At 42.2% G+C, this 25105-nt stretch overlaps 1 protein-coding gene across 1 annotated transcript in view; it reads right to left on the bottom strand.

Moving 5' to 3' along the window:
• Itih5 (inter-alpha-trypsin inhibitor heavy chain 5) overlaps positions 1–25105 on the bottom strand; it is a 124301-nt gene that overhangs the window by 80903 nt on the left and 18293 nt on the right. The window contains exons 2-4 of the mRNA XM_008825126.3: positions 21707–21751; positions 3516–3679; positions 2030–2131 (exon numbers count right to left, since the gene is read on the bottom strand). Of these exons, the coding sequence (XP_008823348.1) occupies positions 2030–2131; positions 3516–3679; positions 21707–21751 (311 nt within the window). The remainder of the gene's footprint in view (positions 1–2029; positions 2132–3515; positions 3680–21706; positions 21752–25105) is intronic.

Genomic DNA, 25105 nt, shown 5'->3' with positions numbered 1-25105 from the left:
ATAAATAAATAAATAAATAAATAAATAAATAAATAAATAAATAAAACCAAACCAGAAGAAAACAGAGAGTCCAATGTAAATGTTTTTCAACAAATCTACAAAGCCAAAACAGGATATTGCATGGCTCTGGACCCATTCATGTTTTAATAAAATGTTTCATAGCTCTGCAATTAGAATATACCCTCATCTTTCATTTCTGTTTTGATTGATGTTGGTCAGGTTTCAGGGGTAATGTGAATGTCATAGTTTTGCAGAAACATGGTTATAGCTATTCATTTTGTTATTATTTGAAACAAATTATGGGTCTTACTAGATGTTAACAGTGATGAAATTAAATTCTGTCCCTAAGAAAAAAGAAAAGAAATTAGAAATGCCAGGAAAAACAGAAACTTCAATATTATAGTCCAATTAAAGTAAACTGTGGCATCATCCTGAATAATTTTGATAAAACAACTTGAGACACAGCTGTAGTTGAGCAAAGCAGTTTTAATAACTTGGGGAAACTGCATTCCAGAGGCACTGTGAGTCATCTTGCTGACAAAGAGAGAGATGGGATTGTGCGATTGGGGAAAGAGTAGGTAGAAATTCAGGGAAGCAGTATTTGGATAGGCTCAGAGCAAAGCAGGGTTATGAGTTAAGGCACAAGTGTCATTCTGTGTGCTTGAGAACCTCAACACTAAGATAAATATGGAGCCTTGTATCCATATCCATGAAAACTCCTTATCTGAGACTCTGGACCTGGTTTTCATGTTCAAATCAAAGTGAACCCAAGGCTCAGGTCTTCCCGACAAGAGTGAACCATTCCATCCTCACTAACATTTCTGACTACAAGATTTTGACTACGATTTTCAATAATTAGTTTTCCCCAGACTGTCTTTTTATTAACAAAATCACATTTACAAACTCTTACCCTTATGCCCAGTCACTAAGAGAAAAGCTACTAAGAAAATAGAAACCTTCATATTGAGCTGGTAAAAGGGGAATAAAATATTTGTGTACTAGATGGTCCCACAGGCATTAAAAAGCAAATGCTGAGGCTGGAGAGATGGCTCAGTGGGTAAAGCGCTTGCTGGGCAAGCATGAGGGTGTGAGTTCAGGTCCTCTGCAGTCACGTAAAAGCCAAGCACAGCTGTGCTCCGCACCTGTAGCCTCAGCACGGGAGCAGGGGTGTGGGTGCAGGAACAGGATCCTGGGGGCTTGCTGGTCAGCCAGTGCAACCAAAATGGTAAGCTCCGAGTTTAAGGAGAGACCGTGTCTCAAAAAACTAAAGTGTAAAACAATAGAGGAGATTCTTGAAGTCAACCTCTGTCTTCCACACGCACATGCACAGGTTAGTACATGCTGGTGGGCACATGCACTCTCTCTCTCTCTCTCTCTCTCTCTCTCTCTCTCTCTCTCATGCACACACACACACATACACACACACACACACCAAAGCAAATGCTGTTTACTGGTTTTCAATGTCCAGATTTAGTTTCTATACAACAAATAATGCAGTTATCATTTCAGACCCCTATGCATGCAAAAATAGCTCTGACAATACAAAAATAAATGATACATAACAAAGAACGGGTGCAACACAGAGGTGGGCTGGGTGAAAAGAGACATTACCATTTAAGATGGTGGAAGTAACTTAGGATCATCTAGTTGGGGAGAGGGAAAATGATATTATAAAATTTACATTGCAAAAAGAAAGTAGGATTATCACAAATTTCTTAAATCCTTTTCATTCACAGCAGAGAGCCTACAGATAATGTCTTATTTTTATTAAGAAATGAAGAATTATCAAAACTATCATACAATTTATAGTTAATGAGGTAATTACAAAGACAAATTTTAGTAAGAACTGTGAGATGGGTAAGGCTTCCTTGTTATTATAAATGCTTGTCTGCCACATTTTCAATCAGGTATATTCATTGTTTTGAGAAAATAAAAAATATTTGGAGGAAGAGAAGAGACAGGTAGGCAAAGGGAGGGGTAAAATGCTCTGCCTGCCTGGATTTTAGTTGCTTGATAAAGCAGTGCTTACCCACTGTCTTCTGTGGTTTTGTTCCTCTTCTCCTTTATTCTATCACCACTTTTCTTTTCTTTCTCTGTAATTTCACCCTGATACACCTTGTCGCCAACAATCCTGAAACACAAGCAACAGCTGTGTTACCAGCTTGCAGTTCCAAGACAAACTCAAGTACAGGTCTCAGAACCATGACAACCTCAGAAAATATTTTTATGTGCCTCTTGGGTATGCACATAGAATTAGTTCCAGACCTGGGCACTAGTCTTGAATCACTCATTTCATTCAGGTGCGATTTCCAATAGGGCCAAAGGGCAACACCCAACCCAGGGTATCTTCATGTTTCTACAGGAGAAAACCCCGAAGTCTGCTCAAACACCCATGAGAACTCAGTGGCTTACATTTTTCCCACATCAAAACAAACATAAGGGGCTGGAAAGATGGCTCAGCAGCTAGGAGCACTGGCTACTCTTGTAGAGGACCCAGGTTTGGTACCTACCACCCATTTGGTGGCTCACAACTGTCTATAACTCCAGTTCCATGGGATCTGACACCCTCTTTTGGCCTTCACAGGCTTTGCACACACGGTACACTTACATACATGAGGCAAACACTCACACGTAATATTAAATATTTATATATAAAACCCTGGCTTGTGAATCTTTAACTCTTGGATCAGAGAAAGAGGAAATATATTCAATTTACATCTCAAAAGTTTCATACTGTCTTATTGTCCAGGTCTCAACCCAATCATGGCCCCCTCTATGCTACTTCCTTAAATTCCCTTACTAAGAGGGCCCTTCTTGTCAGGCATGATGGTAATAACTGTAATCCCAGCACTCAGGAGGCTGAGGTGGGAGAGATGGTGAGTCCAAGGCCAACCTAGGCTGCGTAGTAAGGCCTTGTCTCAGAGAGCGAAAACAAAAACAAAAGCCCCTCGCAGTCTTTATACCACAGCCATCTTTATACCATAGTATTCACTGCTGTCTAAAATGACCTCATTACTAATTAGTTTATTTGTTCATTTACTATTTCTCCCTTATGGGACTTTCTAAAGCAGAGCAATATTCTCCTCATAGAAATATATCCATCCCCTCAAAGAATGAACTGTGATAGAAGGTGAGGAGGAAAGAAGGGGGAAAGGAGGAACATAGGAGGGTAAGGAAGATGAAGAGGAGGAGGAGGAAGAGGGAGAGGAGGGGGATGGGGAGGAGGAGGAAGAGGATAAAGGCAGAGGAGGAAGAGGAGGAGGAAGAGGAGGAGGAGGGAGAGGAGGGAGAGGAGGAGGAGGAAGAGGATAAAGAGGGGGAGGAGGACGAGGAGGAAGAGGAGGAGGAGAAAAGAACGGAACAAAAGAAGAAAATAGGAAAATGGAAGACGATGGGGCGGGGAGGAAGGAAGACAACCTTCTGAGCCATACACCACTTCCAAGATATAGATTCTCAGTTAAGGTTGTGGATTCAAACTGTTAGGTTCACCCAGGCCATCCACACACATCACTTACATGGTGAAGTTGGTGATAAAAGCTGCCACTGGAATCTGCATCTGGAACTCAACATCCTGGTGCTCAGAAGCTCTGTTCAGCATTCTGCAGGAAATCGTGGTAAAGGCATAACGGGAAATGATGGTGGACTTCACAGAGAACTCTGTCATCAAGGGCTTGTTTTTCTGTTGGAATTAAAACGCACTCTTCTCCGTGATGCATGAAAGCACAATTCAAGTATTTGGGAGGAAGTGTGAGTCTTCTCCAATATGGGAAGTAATCTTAGATTTGAGAACCTCTGGGATGTGAGCCCTGTGTCCTTTCTGTATCTTGTCCCTAATTTTCCATTTTCAATTTCATTCACTTTTGAAACAACTTTTTTTAAACTTCATTTATTTTACTTTATGTGTATGAGTGCATTGCCTGCATGTATGTGAGCCAGCTCATGTCATGCAATGCCACAGAGGCCAGAAGAAGGCATCGTATCCTCTAGAACTGTAGTTATAGATGGTTGTTAGCCACCATATGGGTGCTGGGATTCAAACTCAGGTCTTCTGCGAGAACAGCCAGTGCTCTTAACTTCTAAGCCATCTCTGCAGCCCTGAAACAACTTTTATTTCTTCACATACAGTCAACTCTTCAAAACTAACTTCAACAAGAAGATAAAGGTGGGGGCTGGAGAGATGGCTCAGCGGTTAAGAACCCTGGTTGATCTTGCAGAAGACCTGGGTTCGAATCCCAGCACCCACATGGCAGCTAACAACTGTCTGTAACTCCAGTTCAGGAGATCCGATGGCCTCTTCTGTCCTGGTGGGCATTGCACGACACGGATGCACTTACCTACACACAGGCAATATGCTCATACACATAAAATTTTTTAAAAAATAAAAAAGAAGATAAAGATAAATTTTCCAGTTTAACAGGAAAGACGTTTCTTTTTTTAAAACTTTTTTTAAGTGTATGCATGTATTGGTGTGTTGCCTGCCTGCAGGTAAGTGTACCTGTGTCGTGCAATGCCCGAAGAGGACAGAAGAGGCTGTCAGATCCCCTGGAACTGGAGTTACAGACAGTTGTTAGCTGCCATGTGGATGCTGGGATTTGAACCTGGGTCTTCTGCAAGAACAGCCAGTATTCTTAACCTCTGAGCCATCTCTCTAGCCTGATATGTTTCTTAAATAGCTAAGTATTTGAAATTTTAGAAATAAATATGTAACATCTATAATTTCTACTATAAACTTTTAGATTACATTTACATGATCACTGATTGCAACTTCAGGATATGCTGAATGAAATGCTCACATTTTCAAATTTATTTCAATATCCACTTAGAGAAAACTATAGGCAAGTACTTCCCTCTGGATCACAATCCTATTACTATAAAGTAGGAATTAGTACTGAGCTCAAGAGACTAGCTGGAGAATTAGAACCTAGAGAAAAGAAAGCTTAAGTCTGACAGCTAAATTTATCACAAAAGCTTCTTTTATAAAAATTACATATATTGGGGCTAGAGAGGTGATTTGGTGGTTAAGAGCACTGACTGCTCTTGCAGAGGACCTGGGTTCAATTCCCAGTATCCACATGGTGGCTATGAACCGTCCTTAACTCCAGTTCCAGGAGACTCTGAAGCCCTCTTCTGACCTCTGCGGCACTGCACGACACGAGTGCACTTACATAGATACAGGCAATACACTCATACACATAAAATAAAAAATAATAAAATATTTTTCATTACGATTATTTCTTTTATTTGCATGTGGGTGCATGCGTGCCACAATACACATGTGGAAATCAGAAGACAACTTGCAGGAGTCAGATCTCTCCTTCCATCATGTGGGTCCTGGGATTGAACTCAGGCTGTCAGGTTTGGGGGCAAGCACCCTTATCTGCTGAGCCATTTTAGCAGCCCCACAAAAGTTTCTTATATGTACAGTAGATGGTGGTGAACTATTCCTTGTTTTTCCCAGTCTAGTGTTACATCTGGTAAGAGCTGGTCGTAGAAGCCCAAAGAAGGAAGGAAACTTAAAGGTGCTACTAACTACTAATTCTTTAATTGCAGGAACTGGCTAAGCGATTGACAGTCATATTGAAGTTTTAATCCCCAGTGTGATGATATTCAGAGATACAGCCTTGGGGAATCAGTAAGGTTAGATGAGATCATGAGGATGGGATCTCAGTGGTGGGGTTTGTGCCCTTATAAGAGGAGGTACTGGATCTCTCTCGCTCTTGCTCTCACTCTCTCTATATATATTTCTCTCTCTCTTCCTCTTCCCCTTCCCCTCTCTCCATCTCTCCCCTCTCACTCTGTCTCTCTCCCCACCACCTCCCTCTCTGTGTCTCTCCCTCCCCATTTCCCTTCTTTCTGCCCCACATCTTCTCCCCCTCCCTCTCCCCTACCCCAGGCAATGAAAGTGCCATACACATACCTATCAAGAAGGTGGCCCTCTGGAAGCTGGGATGACAGCACTCACCAGAAACTGAATGCTAATAGGCTTTCATCTTGGACTTCCCAACCTCCATAATTGTGAGAAAATAACTTTCTGATGTCAAAGCCATTCAATTTATGCTCTTTTATTACCAGAATTCAAGTAGACTCAGATAAGACAGTAACCCATTACAGTCCTGGAACTCAGGTATGGAGGAGCTCACTCTCATTTCTTACATGGCAGCAAGTCAAGCTTAATGGTTTTTTTTTTTCTTTTTTTTAAATTTTTAACTTTTTATTGAATTTTTGTATATTTCTTGTAGGACCTCTTAATCAACTTTATACCCCTACCCCATTGGTACCACCCATAGCCCCCTCCCAACTGGAATTCATACATTCTGTCATTTGTTTGAAGGCCTATCATGTCAAGTTAGTGCCCCCAGATGTCCCTCAGTGCAAGTTCATTTACTGAGGTCTAGTCAGCCTACCTGGAGACCCTTCCTTTAAGAAGATCAGCTCTTCCTCACCCAGCAGTAATCAGCTGCCAACAATTCTTCAGCTAAGATTGGGGCCTGCTGTAAATTTCCACGGTTCTGTGCTGAGTTTTTCTCTTCTTGAGTTTACGTGAGTCTTGTGCATGCTGACACCATTGCTGTAGGTTTGTGTGAGAAGGAGCCTGTAGGACTCTGTTTCCTTATGGTCCCGCACCTCCTCCCTGGCTCCCCTCTTACAAAATGGTACCTTAGCCCTGGGTGGGTGGATTTTAATATAGGAGTCCTGAAGCCAAGTTTAATATTGATATATAATGGTGTATTCTTTGGAGAAAGGGAGACAGGACTTGAATCCAATCCCACCTGCACCAGAGTCCACACGTTGTCACCATCATGAGAGGCCACCTGGTCACACTACATGAAAAGGTCAATCCATCTTTTCATACTCAATTCCCAGCTTGGTCTTTAACATACAGCTGACCTTTGTAAGTGTCAAGTGGCGCTGCCTTGCTCTGGGGTGATCACGCTCTCGCCTGTTGCCAGTACCTGGGCACTCCAACCCTCATCCACTTCATTTAAAACCCTAGGCTCATTTTCCAAGTACATATAAAGTTGTGACATTTTAATGTCCAGGCATATTGCTCCTGAGATACAGAAGATAATTATAAATCTGTTTCTAAGGGGTTATTTAAATCAAGAGTTTACCCAAAATCATTGACTCCAAGTATGCTCAGCGGAGAAAGCAACAAAAGGCCCTTGAGACACTTTGTACGGTGTGCTGGAGAAGCAGATATACAGTCTCAGCATAGAGAATACACTCAAGCATCCACAGGAGGATCGGGTCAAGCATTTGGAGAACAGGAAACTGGTGAGTACTCAATGCAAGGGTGTCGGCTGCTTTCATCTCTGATGATTCATAACAAAGCTTGGGAAAAAATTAAAGAAAAAACTGCAAAATGCTAGGGACAGTGTGTGCCTTTCTTAGACAGAAGAGATAAATTTGATAGTAGTTCAGTTCAGTAATAATTAAATTATTTAAAACCTGACATATTTGAAAGAGGAAAACGCTGCAGTTGGGTATATATGAAAGGATGGGGATTATTTCAAAACAGTAGTCCTCCAGTGGTACCATCTTATAACAGCAGCACTTAGGAGGTAGGGTTAGGAGGATGGTGAATTAAAGTTAGAGGCTGGCAATGATATGGAAAGAGAGAGAGAGAGAGAGAGAGAGAGAGAGAGAGAGACCGACCCTGTTTATGTATGTACATCTCAAGGCACTATACAAGAGAACTTATATTTGTGTGTATTATACCACCATTTATATAAAAAATATGATCAAAGTGTGTCTGAAATTACACAGGAGAAACTGACAGCTTATCTGAAAGATAATTAAGTGATAACTTTAGGTGGAACATAGTTAAGTGCTTGGGGTAAAAGAGACTATTGTTACTTTTTGTTAACTGAGCAATGTAATTCTACTCATCCAACAGGATAAATAAAACTTCAATTTTCATAATCTTAGCATAAAATAATTTATCCAGTTCACTAAGACTTTTGCAGATTCCTATCTGCATTTCATTATTTTCATCATTTGAAGAAAAATTAATATTGTCGTGATATGTCTTACGGTTTTTTCAGATTTGAAGCTCCCCAGTGAAAAGTTGTAACATTCTCCATACTTAAAAAAAATACTGATTCCAAAATGTGGAATCAGCAGCAGCATCACCTGAAAACTTATCAGAAAGGCAAATTTTCAGACCTCATCCCAGCCCCACGGAATCAACAGTTCAGACCACTCCGTTTTAACAAGCTGTCCCAAGTGGCAGATGCTCAAATTTGAGAACCACTGTTTGAAGGTAACTTAAAACATCTTTCCTCTGTGAACTGAGAGGGCTTGACTAAATCATTAAGATTGCATCTACCTCTGAGCACCACAAACCTAAACAAAGCCAAAAGTAAGGAATAAAACCTTGGGGTTTAGAAAAATCACTTCCAAATTCAGCAATAATTGCATTGTTCAACATTTTTTTATGACAATCTGGTCTCTTTAGAACAAAAATCTGTCTCTCTCCCTAGAACTGATTTGGATTAAAAAGAGATCCCACATTTAGTTTAGCCAAATGCTTCCATTAACTGATCTCATTAGGAGTCTCTAGTACATTTTGTAAAGACAGTGAGGATTAGGCAGTGATAACGGTCTTAACTGTGCAACAACCTATCAGGTTCTTAAAAATTAAAATTTGTGTCTCATCTTTCAAAACAGGAACCCTGCAGTGAACCAAACTGCGAACTGAGATAAGCATGGACTCTGGTCTGTGTTATTTCTGGGAACAGGTTTTCTTACTAAATTACACATGAGTAAATCCATTCAGTTATTTCCAAACCTATGCCTGTGTACAAAAATGTTCCACAGCTGTGCCCTTGGGAATTTGTGAAAGTCTAAAGAAACACTATTGTCCAGAGTTCTGTTCTCCTTTCTACAGCTGTACTGGAAAGCAAATAGAAATCAATGAATACAAAACAAATACAGGGCATTGTAAGCTGAGGGAAAAAAGCTTTACTCAAAATTGAAACTACGTGTGAAAACATTATCAAGTTGGGCTGGAGAGATGGTTTGGTGGAGAAGAGTCCTGCTGCTCTCGCAAAGAACCCAAGCTGGATTCCCAGGCCCACGTGTGCAACTCACAACCACCTGTAACTCCAGCTCCAAGGGCCTCTGACACTCTCTTCTGGCCTCCATAGGCACCTGCACTTATGTGCACAAACCAATACACAGACCCGCACACATACACACATGATCAAGTTACATATGCACATGGCTGAAACTTCCTATTACACCAAATACAAATGAGGATTAAGACTCTCCCTCCTAGGGTCAACTCAGAGAAAACATCCCATTCATGCGAACTGTGTGGTCTTAAACACCCAAAAGGGAAGTGTAACCAAAGAGAAAAGTCATCAGTATGCTTCTAATTTAAGAGATCGAAGGATTACAATTCCCAGACATTAGGCTTAAGTCTGTATAAAAACTTATTTAGACAATTATTTCTCATTGATGATTTTGTTCCTAACCAGAAAGTGCTGCTCAGATGTAAGACTTCAAATCTTGGTCTCCAATACTGTAGTGCCCACCTGTAGCTAAGGGAGACAACCAGCTATTGTTCTAAAACGATGGATAAATTTGTTTTCTCCCCCATCTAGAAGCCTTTGAGAGGGAACTGACATTGATTCTAATTACTCTAATTATCCAAATGCCTGAAAGCAAACCCTGAATCCATCACTCTTGAGTCCAGTCTTGGCAGACAAAAGAAAAATGAGGAGGAACCCAACAGAGGGATGCTTTTCGAAGCTCTCAGCAAGAAATTCTGATGGACGCTCATATGAACATTTGAAATTTGCCCTGTTCTGACTTTTTTCTAGCTCCCTGTCTAGAACTTGTAATGCTAATTACTCTTGCCTTTACTTCTCCTCCAAATCTCCTATTCACCAGTCAAGAACTTTCTTTTCCCCCTACATATAAGAGTTATGCAATTTGGGAGTCTTTTAGATAGACCCACTGAAGGGGTACCCCAATTGCCTCACCCTGCATCCCTGTTCAGCATGGAAGAAGCCAGAGCAGTCTGTGTTCCAATTCCCTGTCCGCAAGTTGGGTAACCTCTTCAGAGGAAGGTGTGATATGAATAGGAGGTAGGAATTGGCTAGGCAATTAGGGTAAAAGGACCCCAAAGAAAAGTAGCCAGTTTCTTGACTAAAAGTCAAAATGTCCTCAGGCCTCTTAGTAACATACTCCATTCCAAAGGCCAAAAATGTCAAAAGTATTTGGGAGCTCTTATCTAATCTTATTTTTTTGATGCCTCAAACTCCTGATCCTCCTTATTTCAGCCTCCCAACGCTGGGATTACAAGTGCATGTCATCATGTGTAGGATAACATAGCAGCTTTGTTATAGGGGAATTTTAATACAAATTATGGGAGTGCAAAGGAGAGAAGGATTGCTAAAATCTTCAGAGACTGAGTCAAAGCTTCACTAAAGATTTAAACCATGAAGAATGGGTAGTCTGGAGCTGGGGAGATGGATCATGAGTTTAGAGCTCTGGCTGCTCTTGCAGAGGACTGGGTTTGGGTCCCAGAACTCACATGGCCGCTACCAACTCTTCATAACTCCAGATCCAAAGCCCTCTTCTGGCCTCCTTGGGCACTGCATGCACATGCACTTGAATACATGCAGGCAAAGAGAACTTATAGACATAAAATAAAAATATTTTTTTAAATGCTAAAGGAAGAAGTTCCCTCCCACCCTAGATCATACTCCATTTCCCAGAGGCAATATTTAACATGGTTTCATCCATCTAGCCGCAAAAAATAAAATTTTCACGTGCTTTTGTTTCCTCTAGTTTGTTTCTTTCTTTACAAATTCCAATTATCTTTTGCTTCATAACAAACTAGTCCAAAGCTTAGTGGCTTAGAACAGCAATAGTCCTCATGTTTCCTTACATGCTGTCTGCATGTGGAAAGTTCCAGGGAAACTTGGCTCCTTCACAGTCAAATGGTGAGTAGAGCAGAACCAGCAGATAGCTGGCTGCTGTCTCTCTATTTTATGTTGTCTCAAGGGCCCCGTAGTGGGTGGTCCATCCACATTGGCAAATTAAGCTAATTCCCAGGTCCATCAGGTTCTGTGGTAGCTAGAGGAGTTACTAACCACATAGCAGCTTTTCTGACAGTGAGATGGAAGCTCTACCCTGCTGTATGCTCCGGCCTCCAAAAGCACATAATTAGATGGACCTGGTACAGGCGTGTGATCCCAGCTACTTACAATGCCGAGACATGAGGAGTCCAAGTTCAAGGCCTGCCTGGCCTACAGTGAGCTCAGGGCCACAACTTAGTGGGATCCTATATTAAAACAGAAAGCATAACGAGGGCTGGCGACGTAGGCCAGTGGCAGAGTACTTGCCAAGCACATGTGAGGCTCCAAGTTCAATATTCAATACCGAAAAAAGAACAAACCGCACAATATTACTGCCATGCCCTATTGATACAAATAGTCACAAAATCGCCCTCAGTTTCCACGTCCCTTCTGGGAGAAGTGTCGTGGCAAAGTGCCGCCATCTTGGAAAATACAATCAACCGTTAAACAAAAAGATCTACCCAAAGAAAAAAAAACTACTTATTTCTATTATTTTATCTATGTTTACATATGTGTGTGTGAGTGAATGCAGTGTATGTTCTGGTGCATGTGTACCAGAGGAGAGTACTGGATTCCCTGGAGCTGAAGTTACAGATGGTTGTGAGCTGCCTAATATGGGTGCTAGGAATCAAACTCGGGTCCTCTGGAAGAGAAGGAAATGGCCTTAACCACTGAGCCATCTCTCCAGACCCATCCCTTCTGTTTTTAATAGTTATAAGGCATCATATTTTATGAAAGCATTGTATTTTAACTAACCAGTTCCCCACAATCCATCAATCCTTTGTATCTACTTTTTATTGTGTTTCAAACTCCCATCAGAGGCCTTTGCCCTCTAATCCCTCTGTGTCCTATGATAGGCAGATCACATGCTTCTGTAAATGAACCTTTGTTGGATCACACCCATAGCCATTTGTTTCTCTAACATATAGGGATGCTTTGGTGCAGATACAGTAAAGCTGATGAGTCATTTTCTTGTGTATTTATAACTGCTCCATTCAAAAAGTTGCCAGCTTTATTTTCTGCTATTAAGACATGCAGCTGTGATATCAGTTTGTCAAATTATCTTTATCAATCAATGTATTTTAGGAAGCAATATTAAATTATATGAATTGTATTTTTTTTGTGTGTGTCTTTTTGAGGCAGGGTCTCCCTGTAGCCTCAGCTGACCTGGAGCTCACTATGTAGATCAGCCTGGCCTTGAACTCACAGAGATCCACCTGCCTCTGCCTCCCAAGTGCTGGGACTAAAGGCTTTTGCTACCAAGCCCGGAAGTTCCTGCTCCCCATCTTATAGCTGTTTGTCCACCGTGTGTCTGCTGACAGACGCCGTGTTTCTCCCTCTCTCTTTTCCATCTCCCTCAGAGCAGCTGCTGAGTTTGTTGCTTGCCTTCCCTGGAGTTTCTCTTTTAAACTCAAACAAAATTGCTCTTGAGCTGTAAAAAAACTGAAAATTTTTGCACAAAAATCCACAGTAACCAGTATTTTGTCAGAACAGAAGGTAAACCAGCACCATAATCTGCCAACTAAGATAGGAGCTGTCTCTTCCAATCAGACTTCTACCCTACACCCTGTCCTCGTGGCTTACCCCAGGCCTTCCCAATCCCAGAAACTTCACTGACTCTGAGATTATCAGTAGCGAGTACCCTGTGTTTATACCATGCTGTTTTTACTCAGACCCCATTTCACTCATTTATGCTCTGCATGCCTCTACATTAAAAACGAGTGCCATTTGTTCATCAGTGTTCAGAGGAGCATTGTCCCGGTTTGTTTTTTGCTGCTGTGGTAAAACACTGGGCCTGACCAAAAGTAGCTTAAGAGGAAAGGGTATATTTGGCTTACAAGTTACAGTCCATCATCAGCTAAGGCAGGAACCTGGAGGCAGGAACAGAAGCACAGACCACAGAGGGATGCTTCCTACTGGCTTGCTTCCACTGGATTGCTCAGCTACATTTCCTATACAGCCCAGGCTCACCTGCCTAGGGATGGCACTGCCCACAATGGGTTGGGCCCTCCTATATCAGTTAGCAATTGAGAAAATGTCTCACAGATAAAGGCATAGGCCAGTCTGATCTGGGAAATTCTGTTGAGATTCCTTCTTCTTAGGTGGCTCTAGGTTTATGTCAAGTTGACAACTGAAGCTAACTAGGACAAACATTATCCATAAGAAGGTATAAACAACCCAAGTGTCCATCAACAGATGAAAGGATAAACAAAATGGGGTATAAGATACAGTGTAATTTGTTCACCCTTAAAAGGAAAGGACATCTTGTCATACACTTCAATATGGGTAAGGCTGGATGCTAGTATGCTAAGTGAAAAATTCAAGACACAGAAAGAGAAACCTGTATGAGACCGCCTGTGAAGATGGCAGGCAACATGCCCCAGGGGAGGAGCTGGGAATTATTAATGGTGCACATTTTCATTTTGCAAAGAGTGGTAGTCAAACGACAATACAGACATACTTAATGACACAGAACTATATGTGAAAAGAGCTGAGATAGCAGTTATACCTATTTTACTTTCCTTTTATTAAAAGGAAAGTGAAATTGCTGCAGATTCTGAAGTATGGGTTGGTCCACTAGTGGAGGAATTCAAATATGGGAACAAATATCACGAAGACGACAATTATTTGGCCATCGCCGATGAGTTATATACACCACTGGCATGAATGGCAAATACACATTCTGGGATGTGGATGGAAGTGTGGGACCTCCTGTTAGTATTGTTGACTTCACTGCATGACTGATGGATGACCAACAACAAAACCACCTGCTGCTCATAAATTCATATGTGCAAACCATAAACTGAGCATGAGTGGCCCTCCAAAACAGTGTATGTGCCTTATTCTACCACTAGAAAGAAGATTCACGAGTGGGTCCCAACTTCAATATCTTACGAATAAAGGTAATAAAGACTAGGTTCAACACATAAAATACAGGACTTTCCATGGAATTGCATTTTAATTCTGAGAGTAATTGGCACGGAGGAGAGGAGGGAGGGACATGCAAGGGACCAGGGTGTTGGGGAGGGAAGGAGGTCAGGAGAGGAATGATGGCAGGGTCCAGAGGTACTGGGGGGAGGGTGGGGATAATGGGGGCACTGTGACTAGGGAAGGAGAGAGGAGGGAGGCCAGATAGGAGAAATAAGAGTGGAGATGAGTGACTCTCGGGGGCCTTGAAAACCTAGAGGGAAAGTGATACCCTAGAAACCCTATGAGAAATGCACATAGCGTGTCTGAACAGTAATGCATATGTGTACCTGAGAGCTGCTTGGAAGGGAACACAGTTCCAGATAGAGGAGACCTCCCTTACAGTGACAAGCATGCCATACAGCACTCATCAGAGAAGCTTCTCTTTGCAACAGGTGGAGGCTACTGCAGAGCTGCCCATCTGGTCAGACACAGAGAACATACACCTGGGAGATGCCCGGTACTAGGTGACACATCTACAGTCAAGTCTCTACAACTAAGTCTCATGGAACATAGGGGAATAAGGGGCAGAGACAGGGATAATACACCCCGCAGCTCTCACCAGTGAGGCTTCCATGTACATCAGAGTGTGATACACACTCAGGCCACAACTGGCCAAGTTTTGGAGAATAAGAGACTGTAGAGTGTAGGGTGGGACTCCTGTATGGAACCTCACCCACCCACGGCTCGGGGACCATTGTCGAAGAGCAGGCAGAAAGATTGTAAGAGCCAGGGCTCGTTCATGAACACAAGTTGGTGGAGGCTTCCAGGCCACTGAAGGCTTGCTCATGTGAGCCTATGGCAATGATGGTATAGAGTGTGGAACCCATGTCAGCTCAATGAAACGAGGGCCCAAAGGGGAGGTGAGAAATAGATGGTGGGCCAGCACTAGTTTGAGAACTATTTGAGACTGATTGCTGCTGGGTGAGGGAGAGTGTGACTTACATATAACCACTGGACGGGCTGACTAGACTCCAGGGGACACATTTACACTGAAGGACATTTGAGTAGAAACACCTGAATGAATAGGACTTAGCATGTATGGCAGAGTGAATAGGGTTCAGTGGGGGGATGGAGGAAGCATGGGTGAGGGAGGGGGGTTCTGGATTTGAGTGGGAAAAAAAAAACTCGATAAAAAAAAGAGAGAAAAATATTTTTTAAAGTGCTTCTTACTCTTCCAAGATTGGAAGAATAATAATTCCAGAGAATCCAAGATTGGTTCCCAGCACCCACATCAGGCAGCTCATAAGGCCTGTAACTTCAGCTCCAGGGACTCCAACATCCTCTTCTGGACTCCATAGGTGCCCTCATTCATGTGGCATACTTTCACATAGACACGCATCCCTGGGATCCATGAGACAGAAGGAGAGAACTGATTCCTGCAAGTTTTCTTCTGACCCCCACTTGTGTGACATTGCACACATTTGCCCGCACATATACACATATATATACAAAATAAATAAACTGTAAAAATCAAAAGTACCTAATTAAGATATTAAGTTTATTTCAGTATTTTGGGCATGAAATGGAGCTAAAATTATGGATGCAGTAGAATTTTCCACAATATTGCATCAAAAATATGAGCCAAAGTTTATGGGCCCCAGAGACAGGCTAAAAAGAGTTTCAAGAAACTATTTTGGTCTTACAGCTTTTGCCTGGTTCCTGTTTGCTCGGGAGTCCTTGCAGTTACTCAGACTCTACACACAGCCTTGCTACATCACTCTCAGTCTGGAACCTACTAGAATCAAGTATGCACAGACTGTTAAACAACTCCAGTTGCCAGTCTCTTACCCCTCTTCCTACTATATCTTAACTATTTGAAGAACAGGAACTACTACTGTGATGACCTTCCTTCCTTCCTTCCTTCCTTCCTTCCTTCCTTCCTCCTTCCTTCCTTCCTTCCTTCTTTTCACAGGTCTCTGTTTAGAGAACAACTTGGGGTTTGGGAGACAGCTTAGACAGTAAAGTGCTTACCACATAAACATCAGCACCTGAGTACCATCCCCAGAACCCATGTAAAAAAGCCCTGTGTGGAGGTGAGTGCTTTTAATCCCAGCACCAGAGAGGCAGAGATAGGAGAATCCTGGGACTGGCTGCCAGCCATCCTAGCAGAATCAGCCAGCTCCAGGCCAGTGACAGACTGTCTCAAAAAACAAGATGGATGACTACTGAGGAGCAACACCCAAGGTTGGCTTCTGGATTCTACAAATACATATACATATGTGCAAGTATACCCCTCACACACACACAAACATGCATCCAAACACACACACACACACACACACACACACACACACACACAAAAGAAAAGAAAAAAACAACTTAAAAATATTTGTGAAACTGAAATGAATTTTCTGAATCTTTTTTTTTTTTTTTTTTGGTGTTTTTGAGACAAGGGCTCCCTGTAGTCCCAGCTGTCCTGGAACTCACTATGTAGACCAGGCTGACCTTGAACTCACAGAGATCTGCCTGCCTCTGCCTCCCGAGTGCTGGGATTAAGGCATGCGCCACCACACCTGGCTGAATTTTCTGAATCTTAAACAATTAAAAAGAAATAATATAGCCACCAAAAATAAAAATGCAATAAGCTGGCATTTATTAAACACTTCTAATTTTCATGAAGGTTTGGGAAGAAATACTATATCTGACCCCTTATCTCAAGTCACTTAGAGCTGTTAATTAGAGCTGAATGGAAAGAGAAATATAAAGCAATGTACAGAGACAATGGATGGAAATATGCAAGTATTTTCAGAGAGGCATGTAGAGAGATACACACGTGCAGACAGACATAAGTAGATACATAGAGACAGGGACTGTCAGATTCCTCAGAGTTCTGACAAATGATGAGAGGCTATAGGTGCAGTTCAGTGGTAGAGACTTTGCTTCTCACATGCACGAGGGCCTGAGTTAGTATTTAGGCACTGCAAAAAAATCAGTAGATGTTTCTAGGAGAAAGACAAATCAGTGAAGTCTGTAAAGTGTAAAAGAGGGGGCTGGATGAGCCTGGCTTGGTGGCACACACCTTTAATCCCAGCACTCAGGATGCAGAGGCAAGTGGATCTCTGTAAGCTCAAGGCCAGCCTGGTCTACATAGTGAGTTCCAGGCCAGCTGAGACTACAGGGAGACCCTGTCTCAAAGAAAAGGGGTGGGGGAGAGCTAGAGAGGTGGCTCAGTGGTTAAGAGTACAGGATGCTCTTGCAGAGGACCTGAGTTTGGTTTCCGGTGTCTGAATAATAACCATCCGTAACTCCAGTTCCAGGGGACCTGACATCCTCTTCTGGCATTGCACACATAGGTGCACTGTGCAGATAAAACACTCATATACATAAAATAAAAGTTAAAATTTTTAAATGTAAAAGGTTTTGCTTAATAGGGTCAGTAACTGTATATGGTGGAAGACAATAAAAGGGATGTTCCGGGCTGAGAATATAGAACAGTGGTAGGGTGATTGCCTAGCATGGATAAAATCTGCGTCCAATCACCAATACAGAAAAAAATTTATCTAAAGACCCCAAAGGCATGGAAATTAACAAGAGCATGTTCTAGGGACAGTGAATATGCTTGTTTATTTAGAAAAGAGGACACTGTGGGAAGTGTATTGAACAAATAAGTGACAAGTGAACAAATTATACAGGACATGACATAAATAAATAATAAAAAAATAAAGTTAAATAAACAGAGCTTTGAATAGCACAGGTGCATGAAAATCTGTCATCAAAGGAAGGCTATAAAAGAATTACTTCAAATTTTCACAGTAGAGTTCTTAAAAATCCAACATGGTTTCCATATCTATATATATAAATATTTTGGTTTCTCAAATGGGAAATAGAGGCCCCCAAAAAATCTTCCTGTGACATAATAAATTTCTTCAGTATTTTTTCCTCCAAAAGCAAAACAGACGGGAAAGTAGTCTGAGGCAGGGAGTGTCTTAATTAGCTGCCTAAGGGACCAAAGGTTCTGGGATGACTCATGTGAGTGACTTAAAATCAAGCCACCCAGAGGATGTCCTGAATTACCCAAGTGGCCATCTGGAAATGTAACTGCTGAACGTTTGAAACAGCAGTTGCCAGACCCCTGGCTTCAGAGCTACTTCCTAGAAGATTATTAACTGTTTGTTGTTTGGTGCGGCCTGACCATTCTTTAGAGAAGAGGTTCATGAGCACCTCACCTAGCCCCACTCCCCCTGGTTGTACAAATAAGGCTGGAGTGTGGCAGGTGGCTGACCAGGTCTAACAACCTTTACTGAACCGTACGGGCTCTTCTTTTTTTTTTTTTTTTAACTTTTACAAAAACTTTATTGAGAATTTCATACATGCACACAAGGTGTTCCAATCAAATCCACACCCACTCTCTCCCCTTCAACATTCTCCCCTTTGAAGATGCAACCCCCAAATCCCTCAGGGATTAGATACAAGCTCCCAAATACCGTTGACATTTCTGGCCCCTGGAACAGAGTATGTTGCTGAGAGGCTCAAGGACAGTTTGACTTTTAGCCAAGAAACTGGCTACTTTTCTTTGGGGTCTTTTTAACCTAACTGGCTGGCCAATTCCTACCTCCTTTCTTATCATGCCATCCACTGAAGAGGTTACCCAAACTGCCAATAGGGAATAGGGACACAGACCGCTCTGGCTTCTTCCATGCTGAACAGGGACACAGGGTGAAGGGCTCTTCTTTTTTAGACGAAGGTACGCAGCACATGTTGCTGGGACGGAAAGCTTCCTTGGATGCTGCATTCATTTTCTTGAAAGAAAATAACACCCCCCCCCAGACAGAACGTGGTACCAGCCCTAAGTTACCTGTGTACATGCATACAATCCACACAGCAAAACTTCCTTATATTTAGAGAAAAGAACATGAAATATAACTATCTGTACCCATGGGGAACACCCATCCTGTACATCTCCTGAAAATGGTTAGAGTTGGGGATGGGGAGACAGACACAGGCATAAGCAGCCTCCATGAGGGCCTGAGGCTGGCATTATGCACCTGCTCTCCTGACTATAGTGTCTCTGATCTTTATTTTACTTTATTGTGCTGTATTACATAAGGCCATTTCCATGACAGTATATATCATGTTCTTTGAGTATATTCCCCTGCATGCCCCTCCCACAACAATCAGCACCTTTGTTCCCCTAGACAGTTTTGTTTCTACATCTATGTAATCTGTACATATATGATTTTGTGTAACTACAAGGTTTAAGACCCACAAGTAAGAGAAAATGTGCTGTGTCTTCCTGGGAATGACTTAATTCACCTCCAGCTGCATCCATTTCCCACAGATGGCATAGCTTGGTGTGCTGGCATTCAAGACTTTGTTCCTGGAGAGACTGCCCACGCCCTTCCTGGGGAGCTCATCCCTAGAGACAGCAGGTGACTGCCCGGCTAGCACACCTTTAATGCACAAAGCAAACAGTGTAAGGACCACACTCCTGACCACTTCCTCTGTTAAACTCTCACACAGCAAACCAATCTTCTCCTTACCCCGCATCACCCCAGAGCCAGGTTATGAGGCAACAAAGAACAGCTTGCTAGAGCCCAGAGCCTGCCAGAGTGACTCCAAGTATCCAGACCCAAGCTTATCAGGCATTCCCACCCACTCGCTCACCACTTCCCATGAAAACCCTAATACATGCTCTGGGTTGTACGCTGCCATCTACCCCACCCACTGCTTCCTGACTGGCCCTGGTGCCTTTGTACTTGGCTTTGCGTGTGGCGTGTGGTTCCTATTAGTAGGGACAGGTGAGGATAAACTTCTTCCTTCCTGTTCATCATTTGAAGGTTAAATGACGATGGTAAGTTGTTTTAGGAGAGCTAGCTAGTGTTTGTTATGTATGGTGGAAATTCAGATACAAAGATTTCCCTGCTTTTCAAAATGTAATTATCTGTGTGTGTGTGTGTGTGTGTGTGTCTGTGTGTGTCTGTGTGTGTGTGTGTCCAAGGAGCTCTGTAAAAAAGGAGTATCTAATTAATTCTAAATATAATCAAGCACACCTTGTGCCCTGATAACAGCAGGAAAATCCCAGCTGTTGTTATCTGCTTTCTCTTCATTAATTAAAATGGGAAACATTCTGAGAGCTACAGTTGGTGTGAGGTGCCTAATGACTACAGCCACAGTCAGAAGCCAGATCACACCATCTCATCTGTCCTTGGGTCTTATCCTGCAGATGATACAGAGTTGTTGAGGACGTGCACATACACCTGTGATGTGGCGGGTCTACTGCTGAGAAGATCGTTTGGGTACTAACTGGATGAATAGAGCTTATGTTAAAAGTTGGTGAATCATGTAATGATAAGACTAGGAAATACAAAGAGGCCTCTCAGAAAATCTAAAGTCATATGGACAATGTAAGTGATGGGGTCAAGAAAACCTTCGTGACTGCTGGGCATAGTGGCACACACTGGTAATCCCCAAGCTTAGAAAATTGAGACTGGAGGATCAGGAGTTCAAGGCCAGTCTTGGATACACAGTGAATTTGAGACCAGTCTGGGCTATAGGAAGACCCTAGCCTTTTTAAAAAAAGATTTTTAAAACAAATAACAAAAACTTAGAGGCTACAAGAGGAATTTAAAACTTACATATGTCAAATATGCTATAAACGAAATCAGTAAACTAATGGCATATTTGTGGGGGAAATCTTCCAATTAAAGATCTGGTGGTGTATGCCTTTAATCCCAGCACTTGGGAGGCAGACGCAGGCAGATCTCTGTGAGTTCGAGGCCAGCCTGGTCTACATAGTGAGTTCCAGGACAGCTGGAGCTACAAGGAGACCCTGTCTCAAAAAGACCAAAAGAAAACAAGATCTGTGTTAAATTCTTAATTCATGGAATTAAAGCAAATGGTAGAAAGATGGGCTAAGGCCCAGAAAAGGCAACTCAGAGATTAACTATTCTAATAACCTGTTTTTAAATGTCCAGATCTGTTTATAGGCTGGGAATACATACTCAGCCTCCATCCTGCATCACAAGCCTACGAAATCTCATCACAGCGTGCTTCTGTCTGCAAACACGAAATTTTGGGTTGCATTAGTTGTTCGCTTCACAAAGCCTTTACATCCTGGGTGAAGATTTATAAATAAGTTGTATTTAGAGTTTCTGTTTCTTAATGTAGGACTGTGGAATGCCATACTCTATCTTTGAGGTCTCACTGAAATAACCTAGTCTTGTGAGCTGTGTGTGTTGGGGGGTAATGTGTCCACGAGCACGCATACACATGTATGAGCACGTATGTACATGCAAAGGTGTTCCACTTTATCATCCCTGTCCTTATTCCCATGAGACAGGGCCTCTCACTGAACCCGGATCTAGAAAGTTCCATCAGTCCTCCTGTCTCCATCCCATACAGTGTTGGATTACAGGTATGCCCAAGGCCACTCCTGGCTTTTTACATGGGTGCTGGGGATTCTAATGCGGGTCCTCATGCCTGTGTAGCAAGCACTCTTACCCATGGAGTCATCCTCCAAGGCCCTCTTTTAAGAAAGAAACATGTCCTTAAAGGAACCTTAGGAAAGAATCAGCTACACTGCTTCGTGCTGGCATTCTCTACAGAGCGTGTGAGCTTTGGGGAACCTGCATATAAACTAGACCCTGGTTCAAAAGAAGCAGAAGAGTGAGGGAACTGACTTTGGAGGTGTCCGTGAATATACATACCAGCCTTTGCCACAGCCGGAGTTGTCTGGGCGCCCTGAATACGACCTGCAAAAAGAGAAGAGGGCTGTGAGGGCATTTTCAGACCTGTCTGAGGGTGTCAGATCCATCAAGTTCACTATGTGAGTTCCTCCGTCTTGAAAAGCGGCTTTGACTTATCAGAGTGTTTTTCCAGGCTAGGCTTACAATCCATCCTTCTTAGATCTGGTTGAGGTGAGGTCCACCACCTCACGTGAGTGCGCCTAAGTCTGTAACAGGAATGTAGATGAAATGGGAACAGGAAGATCAGCGGGATGTGTCTGTGTGTTTCATCTAAATCTGGGCTTGACATTAAGCGCCTTGCTTAATGTCCATTACAATGAATAAAGGCATTCAGCATTTTTATGATGAGCTCCTTATTCAATGCAAAACTCCAGGAAACTCAGATGCAAAACTGAAGTTACCCTGAATCATTTTCTGAATGATTTCTTGTATTTCTCATAGGCAGGAGAGCCAGTCCAGGCAAAATGGTGAGCTCCAGGTTCACTGAGAGTCTACCCTTGGTCATGACCTCTCAATCTCTCCTCCTCCTCAGCCCTGGGCAGCCACTCAACCTTGTCTGTGTGGTTTGGTCCATTCTGGTCATTTTATATAAATAGAATCATACAGGATTTAGGCTTTTGTATTTCACATTTTTCACTTTGCATTTTGTTTTCAAGGCTCACCCAAATTCCAGCAATCAGTGTTTTATTCCTTTTTATGTCTGAATAATATTCCATTGTGTGGACATACTACATTTTGTTTATCTGTTCACCAGTTGAATAATTTGAGTTGTTGCTATTTTTTGGCTAGCATGAATAATTTGAAACTTGAATGAGCATTGAATTGCCACTCATGGGCAATCCTGTGCTAGAGATGCAGTCTTATTTTTCTATGAGTAAAATTCCTAGGTCAAATGTAAACTTAACTTTTTAAGAAACTATAAAACCTTTCTAAAGTTATTATACATTTTATATTTCCATTTGTATGCATGTATTTCAGTTAAAATTTATACTTATAGACAAACCTAAGAGGGGATCAGAGGGAGAGCAAAAAGGAATGTACACGACAATTTTTAAACAACTTTCAAAAGGATTTTTGACAACTTTTAAAATAATTGTTCACGATTGGAAATAGCCTAAAATATCTTTAGAAGTATTTTCGTTAAATTTATCCTGATACATTGACTACGGAGATGGCTCAGTACTTAAGAGAATTTATTGCTCTTGCAGAGGACCCGGGTTCAGATCCCAGTGCCCAAATGGCGGTTAACTAATTCCTCTGTAACTCCAGTTCCAAGGGATCCAACACCCTCTTCTGATCTCTGTGGGCATTTCACAACACGGGTGCATTTACACACATACAGCAATACGCTCATACGCATAACATAAAAATAATAAGTAAAATATTTTTAAAACAATTGTTCATAACTAGAAATAGCTTAAATATTCTTTAAAAGTAGTTTGGTATCATGATCTACTGCAGACTGGGGAGATGGCTCAGTTGGCAAAGTGCTTGTCACAAAAGCATGAAAACTTGAGCCTGATCTTTGGAGGCCTCATAAAAAGCCAGGCATGCTATCATGTGTTTACAATCCTGTTGCAAGAGAGACAGAGACAGGAGGATTCCTGGTTTTTGAGAGCAGCCAGCATAGCCAAAGATCCCAGTGAGAGACCCTGTCTCAAAAATGAGACTGAATGGCTTCTGAGAAATGATGCCCAAGGTTGATCTCTGGCCTCTAAGTGCACACACACATACACATACACATCTATGTGTGCACACGTACCATGATGCAGTGATTAATTATAGTACAGATTTTGAAAATAATAAGGCAGACCTATATTTACTGACCAACTAATACTCACATTACTGGACTTTAATATTGTTCATTCTACCAGTTCTCCATGAGAAGGATTACCCACTGCAGACAGGGAGGGCCATAGGTTATGGATATAAGTAAAATTTGTCACCTCTGGACCAAGTATTGAATTAAATTGATCCTCCAGAGCTGCCTGATCCCTCTAGTAGAGAAATTAGCCAGGTTTGTTAGGGTCAGGAGCAGTTCCACCAAGCCCAAGTTCCCAAGTGACCACATAAGCAAATTTGCTCCATTGCCAGCCCACCATGGACAAATATACAAGCAAGAATGAAATGCCTGTTACTTAAGACATTCATATTTGGGATTCTGTATTGCCAAACACAGCCTACTTTATCCTGACCGATATATTCACACATATTAATACATTTCAAAGTATTAATTCAGGTCCCAAAACATTACATTTAACATGATCACTATTGTAAGTGATGGCTATTGCTTTTGAATGGTTGAATTATTCCCTATATGCATTTTTCTGTTTCTTCAGTTTTTGTTAAATTTGCATATATTACTTCCATAGTAGAAAAACAAAGATAATTTCATTTTTTCATTTTTAAAACTAAAAGATAGCTCAGTAGGCAAAGGCACTTGCTGCCAAGTCTGATGACCTGAGTTTGATTTCTGGGATCTACATGGTAATCACAGAGAACTGCCTTCTGAAAGTTGTCCTCTGACTACCACATGTGCACCATGGCACGCACACATGCACACACACACACACATATACACACACACACACACACACACATAAAAAAATAAAAGTTGAAAAATTAACTGAGGTCTTGGGGCTCCAGGCACCTGGGGAACCAATATTGCTTCGTGGTCCTCTTCATCCAGACCAACTCAGTGCCTTCTCTGGTCCCCAGGAACACTGCTTCTGGTCCTGGCCCCACCCTCACCTCCCTCTGCTTCCCTGGGCTGCACAACCAGCCAGCCTCTTTCCTGGACACAGGGGCTGACCTTTCCTCTTCTTGATCCTTTGCATCCAAACCAACCCAGTTCCTCAGTGCAGTCCCCAGGAGCCCTTGGGGCCTCTTCCCGCCCCCATCTCCCTTTGCATGTCTGGGTAGCACAGCCACCAGCTGCCGTAGACCAGCATCTTTCCTGGGCCCTGCTCCAAGGCCATTCCAATGCCCAAATTCCTGAAGCCAAAATCTTTCCTGGAGGGATCCAGACCTTAGGAGAAAACCTGAGAGCATCTGATCCTCATCTGAATTGGGCCTCTGTGGGAACTCCTAAAGACAAAAGCAACATGGCCACTCCAATATAAAATCAAAAGAGAGAACTGGAACCTTAGAGGAACCAGTTTTTCATGCCCAAAAAGTAAACCACAAAGACACATAAAGTTTGCAAAAAGAAGCAGACCTAAACTTGAAGGCTTAAGTCTCACACAAGAAACAGAAACTACAAAAGGAATTCACATGTCAAAATCACAGAGAAAAAATAATAACATGAAAAACCAAACTAACATATCCCTATCAAATACCAATAGTTCTCTAGAGGAGTAT

The sequence above is a fragment of the Nannospalax galili genome, unplaced genomic scaffold, assembly GCF_000622305.1.
Source record: "Nannospalax galili isolate Female #2095 unplaced genomic scaffold, S.galili_v1.0 scaffold209, whole genome shotgun sequence".
Lineage (NCBI taxonomy): Eukaryota > Metazoa > Chordata > Mammalia > Rodentia > Spalacidae > Nannospalax > Nannospalax galili.
The sequence above is the reverse complement of the archived record's forward strand: the minus strand, read 5'-3'. Positions and strand labels throughout refer to the sequence as shown.